Source organism: Brassica oleracea, chromosome C9, assembly GCF_000695525.1.
Source record: "Brassica oleracea var. oleracea cultivar TO1000 chromosome C9, BOL, whole genome shotgun sequence".
In the NCBI taxonomy this organism is placed as follows: domain Eukaryota; kingdom Viridiplantae; phylum Streptophyta; class Magnoliopsida; order Brassicales; family Brassicaceae; genus Brassica; species Brassica oleracea.
In genome coordinates, this window is record NC_027756.1 from 36,575,320 (window position 1) to 36,587,303 (window position 11,984).

Sequence of the window (11,984 nt, forward strand, 5' to 3'; positions counted from 1 at the left end):
TATTAATAACATGACACTCGGGCTGCTTGCGCATTAGTTAGCCCAATATTCGAGTAAATCAGGATATAATCAATGAACACAATTACACACTTATCCAAATAGTCCCAAAACACGTTATTCGTCAATTTTATAAAGGCTGCTTGCGCATTAGTTAGCCCAAAAGGTATCACTACGAACTCATAATGTCCATAACGTGTCCGAAAAGTCGTCTTCTCACATCCTCCTCTGCTACATATATCTGATGATAGCCATATGCTAGATCAATCTTTGAGAACCATGAAGCTCCTTGAAGTTGGTCTAACAGCTCGTCAATATGTGGTAGCGGGTACTTGTTCTTAATTGTGACCTTACTCAATCTCATGTAATCAATGCAAAGTCGAAAACTTACATCCTTTTTCTTTACAAATAGAAATGGTGTTCCCCATGGCGAACTACTTGATCTGATGAACCTTTTGTATGTCAAATCTTCAAGTTGCTTTTTTTAACTTTGCCATCTCTGCGGGAGCCAAACGATAAGGCACTTTAGACAGTGGAGCAACTCCTGGCACTATCTCAATGGTGAAAGCATCTTCCCCGTATGCTTTTTTTAGTGATTTAAAAACGTCTTCGTATGTTGCTACAACTGGGATAATGTCCAACTATGCATCTACTTCACCTCTCTTTAGAGATATTGTGGCAAGGTAAACTTCATTTATCTTTGATAACAACTCTTCGACTTGAATTATCGATATGATAGTGAATCCTTTGGTAACATGACCTTCTAGCTAGTGTGCATAAGTGTCCAAAAGATTCGACACTTATTACTAATAAATTTGATGAAATCTCCGGAAAAAGAAAAACAATTTCTAACTTATTTAGAACATTTCAAGAATATTCTAACCCTTTCCCTTTCTATTATGACACTCCGGATCAGAACCGGAGTGACCTTTAACCTAGGCTCTGATACCAAATTGTAATGTCCGACCTCCAAATCCTATTCTTGAGCCCTAACTTGAACCACAAAAAACACATGCATCCACTATAAAAAAGAAAAGGAGAAAGGGGTGAATAACACACATTCATTTAGTGAGGATAGACATGTCTGCCCACATGACTCCTAACACTACAAAACAACCTGCGTGCAAAAATACTAGTCCTAAAACATTCATTACCCAACATATTAGACAATCAACAAACATATCACATTATTCATATCAATACACAACTTTATTAATCACATAAACATTTCTCATCTCATAACCATTTCCAATATTATTAATAACATGACACTTGGGCTGGGCGTCACCTCGAAAGGTCGTACGCCACCTTGGGCTCGTCAGCCGGTTTACGGGCTTTGACGGGATCGCCATGTCCTCATCCTCGGTCTGACTTCACACAATTTAATATATACTTTACCACATCACAACTCATCATTATCATTAACTATCATATCATAATCAACATCATCGCCATAAATAATTATTAAGCCTCAATTATATCATCAAACAACAAACAATCTTCTAGACCTAGTATTTACGAATACAACTTGCCTAATAGTACTAAGAATCCACATATCGCACCCTCACCTTTGCCTTAAGGTTGCAAGTAGATTCTGAAAATAATGGTCAAAGCGGTTGAAACACTATTCTTTCGATCATGAACTGTGATTGCATTCATAAAGAAAATTAGGATTTCCTGGTTTTGACAGAACATCATGATTCTTGGCCAGCAAGCAACGTGAATAAGTATCTGGTCTTACCTCTAAACAAGACAACGTCAACATATATATATTCCTTGCAACTAGATATTTCCAGAGACACCTTATTTGCGTCCTAAATCTCTCTGGTTCACCGGTAAACATTCTCAATAAACCCTTATGTGAAACTGAATAAACAGGTTTCAGACGGAATTTCTGGATTCAGAAAACAGTGATTTTTCTCCAAATTGAAGATCGAATAACTTCCAGAGTTTACATCGTAATGGAGCGTTATTAATGGTTATTGAAATCTGATAACGTCAGATTTCTAACAATATCAAGAACGTCACCTAACTTCAGTATCAACCAGAAATTGCTTCTCAATATGGCTCTGCGAAACAGAAAAACCAGTTCTGAACATATTTCAGAAACGTAATGGTTTTCTCTCAACTTGTAGATTTAGTAACTAACTCAGTTTACCTCGTAATTGAGATCCGAAAGTTGCTTTGTCTTCCTTGCAACGAGATCTATCAATACAATTTGAATGATTTGCTTATCTCTGTCGTATCTGGTTTCAAACTTCTCTCCAGAACTCCAACTTGGCACTGATATCACAGAGTAACTGCAGGCTGAGTTTTCGGTTATTTTGGCAGAGCTTCACCGTAAAAATTGTCTCTCCCTCTCCTCTAGGTCGTGCCAGATTATCCAAAATTACTAAAATACCCTTCGTTAAGGTTTTGGCTTAAAACGTGGATTTTACGTTTAAAATTTTAAAATTTGTTTTTACGTATATAGAAGTACCAATTTTCTCAGTTTGTTTTTACGTATTTTACAAATTCTCTTTGATAGTCCTTCATGTTGTTTCAACTTTCTGAAAAACTGCGCCTGAGGTGGTGGGCAGCTAGAAGCTATAACAAGTTTATGGAATCAAGAGCTTTTATGTCGATGAAATCCTCGACAAAGCCGTTATAGCGGCTGAGTTGGTGGTGGCTGCTGCTGAAGACATCGGCAAAAATGTATCAAACATCAACATGAGCATTGCCCGTTGGCATGCTGACTTTGGCCTTAACCACCACTTATGTGACGGCAACAACAAACAACAGACATTATAACAGTTAATTTTTGTCAACATCACATAAGAACAGATTGTGATAATAGTCTTTCATTATTAGGCCGAGAGTCATGAGTAATTATGTTTTCCCTTACTCATTACTCTTGACAGAAAAGGAAACAAAAGGTAATGACTAATGAGGAAGGGGAAAAATAAGCTAATAACAGAAAAGGAACGTTAAAAAACGGGAAAGAACAAAGTTACCAAAAAAAAAAGGAAAGAAAAGTAGGCAAAGTCGCAAGGAACCAAAAATAGGAAACCAAAAAGAAAAAGGATATGTAACTAAAAATAGAATACCAAATCCTTATAAAAGATATGCTTAATATACTGCCTCGATAGTTTATAAATGGATAGAACTTAGATTCACCCTATCCTTTAGTACCAATCAAATTGACAAATAGATTATTAATTAAAAAACATTAAATTAAATAAAAAATAGCTTCAAAAAATAAAAACGCTAATTTTAACGACGCTAACGCTTCCAGCTAAACCCTAAACCCTAAATCTTAAATTTTAAATCCTATACCCTAAATTCTAAACCCAAATCCAAACCCCTAAACCTAAACCCTATACCCTAAACCCTAATCCTAGATCCTAAACCCAAATTATATACCCTAAACCCAAAACCTTAACCATGAGTCCAAACGGTAAATCTTAAACCCAAACTGTAAATCCTAAACCCAAACTGTAAATCCTAAACCCAAACTGTAAATCTTAAACCCAAACTGTAAATCCTAAACCCAAAAACTAGACTATAAACCTAAACTCTATACCCTAAACCCAAGTCGTAGACCCTAAACCCAAACCGTAAATCTTAAACCCAAATTATATACCCTAAACCCAAAACCTTAACCATGAGGCCAAACGGTAAATCTTAAACCCAAACTGTAAATCCTAAACCCAAAACCTATACTCTAAATCTAAATCCTAGACCTAAAACCCAAACGGTAAACCCTAAACCCAAACACCAAACTTAGATGCTATAGGGTTTGGGTTAAGGTTTACGGTTTGGGTTTAGGGTCTAAGACTTGGGTTTAAGGTATAAGATTTAGGTTTATAGTCTATTTTTTGGGTTTAAGGTATATAATTTGGGTTTAGGGTATAGGGTTTGGGTTTAGGGGTTTGAATTTGGGTTTAAAATTTAGGGTATAGGGTTTAGAATTTAAGATTTAGGGTTTAGGGTTTCGCTGGAAACGTTAACTTCTTAAAATTAGCGTTTTTATTTTTGTAGCTATTTTTTATTTAATTTAATATTTTTTAATTAATAATTTATATGTCACTTTGATTGGTCCTATGGTCCTTGGGTAGGGTGAATTTAAAGGTTCACCCTGTGAACCTAAGTTTTGTAAGTTTTGTTCTTTATAAAATATACAACTTTCAATCTCCTAGTCACATTCTAAATTTTTGTTTCGCCCAACATACACATCATGGAAATCATGGAAGCTACACTAGAGTTAAATTATCAAATCGAAAAAAATTCTGAACTCCAAGAAAGTGGTACAATCCTAATCTACACAGAGTTCGTCACACTCACACAGATGGACATAGATCTGATGTTAGACCGGTCTAGTTTCTTATGTTCGTTATCTACCAAAGAACTCATCGAAGACGACGAAGAATTTCTTAGAAAACAAGAACTCTATCACTTCTTGACAGAATCAAGAGTCGATGAACTTGATGCTATCACGCTAATGAAAATACTCATTCGACTTGCCATTGAAGAAACTTCCTCCGTTGAATATTTTCCACATTACGCTTTGTCAATATGGCTGACCTTTGATGTAGTAGTTCCTTTGAGGCAAGAATCAAACCTCGATGAATTTCAAATCGAGCTCGATGAGTATGAGAGGAGTGTCCGGTTTAGGCCCGCAAGTAAGCTAGGAGTAAGGTCTTTAAGTAGGAGAATATATAAGAGAAAACGAAAGACCAGCTTAAATGCGAACAGCTGCGGGACAAAAAAAGTCTAGAAGAATTGCTGATCGGTGCACAATTTGTTTAGAGGAGTTTAAAACCGGACGAAAAATTGTGACTTTAGAATGTGGTCACGAGTTTGACGATGAATGTATTGTGGAGTGGTTTAAGGTTAACCATGTTTGTCCATTGTGTAGGTTCGCGTTACCATGCGAAGATGATGGTTTGTGTTTATGTACTGATAATGTTAGCTAAAGGTTAGAAAGTTACTATTAATTCTAAAAATCATGTTCTACTGTTGGTGTTTTTATTCGATTTCCAAATCATTTATCAATATAAGATATCAACGACAATGTATTTGTTTAGATTTTTGGATTTTAAGTTGTATGATCTACCGAAGTTTGTGTGATGAATTTGTTTTAGGTGTTATTCTTTTGGTTATAATGCGGTAAAATCAAACCAATCACAATCAAACCAAAATAAAAACGTGGTTGGAACTTGATAATACCATACCAACCGTATGAATATGTTATTGTTTTAAAATTGCAGTACATAAGTATAGTTTGGTTATAAATAGATCAAACCAAATACATCAAAAACCGAATAGTAAAATATAGTTGTCTTAGTTATTTTCTATAAACTACATTATATAATTGATAATATATATATGTGCTCTTTTATTGATATGATTTTTATATTTAAGACTGAGTTTTTTTAACACTTGATAACTATATTATTACAAACTAGGTGTTTTGTCCGCATATAAAGACATAATCATCTTATAAATATTTATTAATATATATTTGTGTACATATGTATAGTATAATTTTTTCAATTTAACTTGATCGGGTGGAGAAATACATGTATTATATATATATATATATATCGGCTTTATATAATAATGATCATCCAAAAAGAAAAAAGATGATTTTTTATAAATATTACTTGAATAAAAAGAAATTGAAATCTATACTATCATTATCCAAAAATTATTATTTATTGTGTTATTATCCAAAATTAATAAAAATAGAAAGATAAATAAATGATAATATAATAAATTAAATTAATTATTCATGAAGGGTTTCAACGACATTAACTGGTCTAACTTTTAACGTGAAAGCTTATTGCAAAAAATAACTTCACAAATAATAGTATAAATAAATTATGAAAAATATTACATAGATAATTTTATAGCCGACAATTCTACATCCTATTATATATTAATTGAGAAGTCATTTAAGTAACTTTGTTTAGATGTCATTCATAGGTGAAATTAGAATTAATTCTCTTAATTTGATTGGTTGTTGGTATTTGAATTCTCATTTATTTAATTAAAGTTTTAAAAAGGAAACTAATCCTATAACTACCTAATCTAATCTACATTACCTTACAAACAATTAAACATTTTAAAGTTATAAGAATTAACATAATTCGTTTATAGAAACAATTAAATATCATAGATTACATTATAAAAATTTAAAATATACATATAAATGCATATGGTATGATAGAAATAATTATATAAATGATTTTAACATATTTATATTAATAGTGGATACAATAAATTATAGATTACAGAAAACTAATTAACCTAAACCTAATAATATTTTTTTATACTTACTATATATATATATTATTTTTTTAATGTGTCCAATGAATGCAGAACAGTCAAATATACAATTTTAAAAACATTCAGTCATTTTCTAGCGACAAATGTTGATTGTATAGTTGAGTTATTACTTTCAGAAATGATTAAAATATTTGTATATTAAAAACAGAAAATATATGGTAAGTATTTTAAAATAATATTAATAAATGAAAATATTTATTATAACATATCCTACTATATATTAATTGAGAAGTCACTTAAGTAACCTTTGTTTTTTAACATTATGCTATTACAACTATGAGAAATATTACAGACGATTCTACATCCGACAATTCTACCTGCCGTATGAGGATTCACGTCTGACTGCATCACCTGAGCCGTCCTATGGGATCCATGCTTGACGGTACTCCTTGCGTCATGCTGCAAATATCTTGTAAGCATTATCTCCTTTAATTCGCATAATTCCGCCTTCTCCGGGAATTGAAACTCAGACCTCTTGGTGTATAAGCATTAATGAACCCTTGGTCAAACCACTGGACCAAGGGGCCTTCCACAAGTGACTTTTGTTTATGTGTCATTCATAGGTGAAGTTTAGAATTAATTCCCTTAATTTGATTGGTTGTTGGTATTTGAATTTTTTTTATTTAATTAAAATTTTTAAAAGGTAACTAATCTTAGAACTACCTAATCTAATATATATTACATACAAACAATTAAACATTTTAAAGTTAGAAGAATTAACATAATTCGTTTATAGAAACAATTAAATATCATAGATTACATTATAGAAATTTAATATATATATATATATATATATATATAAATAAATATGGTATAATAGAAATAATTATATAAACTATTTTACCATATTTATATTAATAATGGATACAATAAATTATAGATTACAGAAAACTAATTAACCTAAACCTAATAATATTTTTTTTATACTCACTATATATATATTTTCTAAAATGTGTCCAATGATTGTAAAACAGTCAAATATACAATTTTAAAAATATTCAGTAATTTTTCAGTGAAAAATGTTGATTGTATAGTTGAGTTATTCCTTTCAGAAATGATTAAAATATTTGTATATTTAAAAACAGAAAAATATATGGTAAGTATGTTAAAATAATATTAATAAATGAAAATATTTATTATAATATAAAACTGAAATATTGGAACATTATACTAATACAAGACTAAAGTTAATATACTCTATTAATATAATTCTTATAGCTTTGATTATAATAAAATTATATGGTAAATTCTTTATAATAATATTAATCAATGAATAAGTTTATTATAATATAAAGTCAAAATCAGAAACAATATATTAAAACTGGACTACAGTTAAGACTCTATTGATATTGTTTACATTATAATAAAATTCACATGTTTATTTTGTAATAGGAAAAAAAGATACATATATAAAACATCAGTAGAGAATAATAAAAATTGTTTGTCGTATTCTTGGTTGTATTCTTTGTTATTTTATACTTTTACATACTTAATTTTTTATATATTTGTCGAAATACATATGTTTTACGTAGTACTGTAACGTTAATTAATTATTTGTAACTATTTTACTTCTCAATAAAATAAAGTGGTAGAAAAAATAATGCAAAATATAGAATGTGTTATAAAATAACTCCTTGTTCATTAATCTTTGTTTTTTTATTAATAAAAAAATTATGTCATAAAAAAACTTTTGGACACTTACAATAAAATTTATAGAATTAACACTATATCTCAATAATCTTTTAAACTATTTAAAACAAAAAAGGTTATTTTTAATCGTTATGATTATTATTCAAAATTATAAAATTATAAACATAATATATAATTTTCATAAATATTTATACCCGCGAAATCGCGGGCAACCACCTAGTAGAAATATTATATTGAGTTTCAGCCCGCAGATTACACCCAAATATGTCCGCTAGGAGATGGGTCATACCTAGTAATGGCAATTGGGTGAACCGCCGCCGCGGTACCATTTTCACTTGTACCCGTGCGGTTTTCAGATTCCGCTGATCAAACAGTTATGGGTTAGCAGGTTGGCGGCCTGTTACAGATTTAAATTTAACTAGATTCTGATCCGCCTTTAAAAGGGCGGATATATTTTTTGATCTACATTTTTTAGTAGATCAAAAAAATTAAATTACTAAAAATTAAATTACTAAAAGAGGGAACTAGCTAGTCTTTCGGGAAAAATAGCTTTACCTAAGATTTGTGGTCAACAATCACACATGAAGGTTACATGTGTCTCAGGACATATTACATTCACAGAAACTAGAAGTTGAACAACAAAATCCTAACATTTTGTGTTCTCCCACCACCCATTCAGATATGTATTTAGATGTGCAGTTTCTTGAGTCATGAAAACATTGAGGAATTGAGAAAAAGGTTTTTTCCATCACATTAAATAATGCTAACAGCAAGGATTCAGTGCAGGAGATGTTAAAGTCTCAGCTTCTTTTGAGGAATTAATGATTTGTTGTGTACATGGGAGTTTTTCATGTTAGATGTTCTGTTCACATACTTAACCTTATTGTTTAAGACATGCTGAAAGTTATTGGCAATTATTTGCATAAAATCAGAGAAAGTATCAAGTATATAACTGCATCCCAATCTCGTGGGGTATTATTTGCTAAATGTGTTGATTATGAGGATTTAGATTTGAAGTGAGGTTTGATATCGGATGTGCAAACAAAAAGGAACTCAACTTACAAAATTCTTGATAGGGTCTGCTTTTTCTAACCTTAAAAAGATTGATGGGAAAAACTACAAGTTTCTACCCACATATAAAGAATGGAATCATGCGCATGAGATTTGTTATTTTTGCTCCATTTGATGAGATCACTCGACTTATGCCAAGTTCAACATATCCGACTTCTAACTTGTACTTCATGCAGATTTGGAAATTCCAAATTGGCTGAAAGAGAATGAGCCAAGGCTGTCAGGCAGAGATGATATTATCCAAAATTTGATCAAAGTGATAAAAGATAAGTTTGATAAGTATCGAAAAACGTTAGCGATATCTTTGCAGTGGCTACCGTCTTTCAGTCTTTGATCCGCGCTTGAAGCTTAGAGTTGCTTAGTTTTGTTTTGGAAAGATTGATATGCATTCTTGTCAATCGAAACTAAAACACTTATGTTCTAAACCGTGTTTGCTGTTCGAATCATATGTGAAAAAGCTTACATCTTCACTGCCATCTACACGATCAAGCGAATCTGATCAAAATTATGCAGTGAATAGAACACCAAAAGATAGTATACAAATTACAATGTAAGTATTTTTATATTAATATTTATGCATTTTAAGTTAATCGAAAAAATATGTGACATTATGGTTTTGATTTGAATGCATTCCTTGTTTTTTTTACTGTTTTCTTAGGTTTTTTTTTTTTTTTTTTGCATTTAGAAGCCTAGTGTTGTTGTTAGTGAAAAGTTATCTCTACATGCGTATCTTGAAGAACCACCACTAGACATGGTCAATTTTGGGATTTTGAACATTTTGCAGTATTGGAAAAGGTAATTTTTTAAATTATGGTTAGTTATCTTCAATGGCTTGAGATCTTCTTAGTATTCCTATCACGACGGTTGCGTCATAATCCTCTTTTACCATTGGATTTCGAGTTCTAAACAAGTACACAATTTGACTACCTATGTTGCACCGAGAAGGATACGGGAACGGGAACGGGAACGGGGACAGGAAACAATAAAATTGAAAATTTAAGGATATGGGTACGACACATATATCAGTAAAAATAGTTATATTTTGAAAATTTAGAAAATTACATTATAATCTTCACATAAAAAAACTTCCAATCTAGTATTTTCAATAATATAATAATAATAAGAAAAATAAATATTAAATCATTTATTATCAAATTTGGTTCATTAGTAAGAAGTTCATGAACTTAATGATTCAGAAATAAGATTATAAATTCAAAATCTAGTTTAAGCTTTTGCGTCTTTTTTTCTCTCTAAGAAAAAATAATTGAATTAGGTTAGTGTATGATAAAACTGAAGTAAATTAGTCCTTAGATATGCAATACACTAATTATTAAGTCTTCATTTCACTTTTACGTCTCTAATGCATCCCCGTGCCGTCCCCAGATGGTCCCATCCCGGAAACGTTTCCGGTACGGATACGGCAATAAAAATGCCATCCCCGTACAACATAGTCGACTACTTTCGAAGAATGTCCAAGGTTTGATATGTAGTCGCAATTGGTTAAAGAATTTGAAGCTTGTCAAAATGGGAAATATATCTTCATTTCAATTTTACATTTATTGTATATTAACTTTTTAGGTTAACTAAAGGTGAACGGTCAGATTTCTTATGAGAACTATCATATAACATCAGATTTCCATCAAATTATAACCTCATGCTAAATTTCATGAATTTAAAGTTGGAAACTTATTTTTTCAGATTATAAGTTATAAATTTATTTCTCCCCTAATCGATAGTTCGAAATTTAGTTGTTACAATCAATCAATTTTAAACGAAATAAACCAATCATAACTCTAGTTATATTTTATTTTTATAAAAAAAAAGAAACTGATTCACCAAAAAAAAAAGAATTTTAATCAACAAAAGTTAGAAAAATTGTTTCATCAACATCTCATGTCCATCTCTCTCTCAGTTCACCGATCAGCCATGGCTTCAGGGCAACACCTGTTGGAGTAAGCTTGAAAGAAAAGGAAACTTGAGTTATAAGTTTCTAACCTAATCCTACCGAGTTATGGAAATAGGAATACTAACATATTTAGGAGTCATCTAAATGTATTACCTATAAGGATTAGGAAATATCAATCTCTATATAAGAAGATGTCAAGATGTGACATAGCTTATGAGTTTAGAGATTGAGAGCTTAAGTTTTTGAGTTAGTTTTCTTAAGCATTAATAAAGTGAGTTATACTTTATACATTCTTTGAACTCAAGATTTGGTATCAGAGCAAAATCAAATCATGGGAGAGATCGTTGCTACGACAAGCAATATGAAGGGAGGTTCTTCAAGCATAAAGTGTCCGATTTTGAGTGATTCAAATTATACGGTTTGGACGATACGAATGAAGGTTGCTTTACAAGTTCATAAGGCATGGGAAGCTATAGACCCAGGCGAAACCGAAGGAGAAAAGAATGTTATGGCAAAGGCGCTTTTGTTCCAGTCGATACCAGAATCGATGATACTACAGGTTGGAAACCTAGATACCGCAAAAGAGATATAGGAGGCTATAAGAACAAGACATGTTGGTGCTGATCGAGTCAAAGAAGCGCGGCTGCAAACCCTAATGGCGGATTTTAATCGTTTAAAGATGAAGGAGACTGATTCAATTGATGAATTTGTCGGCAAACTTGGAGAATTATCATCGAAATCAGCAGCCCTAGGAGAGAACATTGAAGAAACAAAACTTGTGAAGAAATTTCTTGATTGCTTGCCAAGAAAGAAATACATACTTATGGTAGCAGCACTTGAGCAGATACTTGACTTAAAGACGGCGAGATTTGAAGATGTAGTAGGAAGACTAAAGGCTTATGAGGAAAGAGTACATGAAGAAGAAGACCCACAAGAAGATCAATCTAAACTGATGTACGCGAGCTCAGAGTCACAATCAAATCAACCATACCGAGATTACAACAGGAACTACCGAGGTAGAGGACGTGGG

The 11,984-nt window shown here is 31.5% G+C and overlaps 1 protein-coding gene across 1 annotated transcript; it reads left to right on the plus strand.

Moving 5' to 3' along the window:
- Positions 1-4,324: 4,324 nt before the first annotated feature.
- On the plus strand, positions 4,325-4,959 carry LOC106314903. Its single transcript, XM_013752706.1, has 2 exons — positions 4,325-4,658; positions 4,895-4,959. Exons 1-2 carry the CDS (start codon positions 4,325-4,327, stop codon positions 4,957-4,959), a joined length of 399 nt encoding a protein of 132 aa, XP_013608160.1.
- Positions 4,960-11,984: the final 7,025 nt, after the last annotated feature.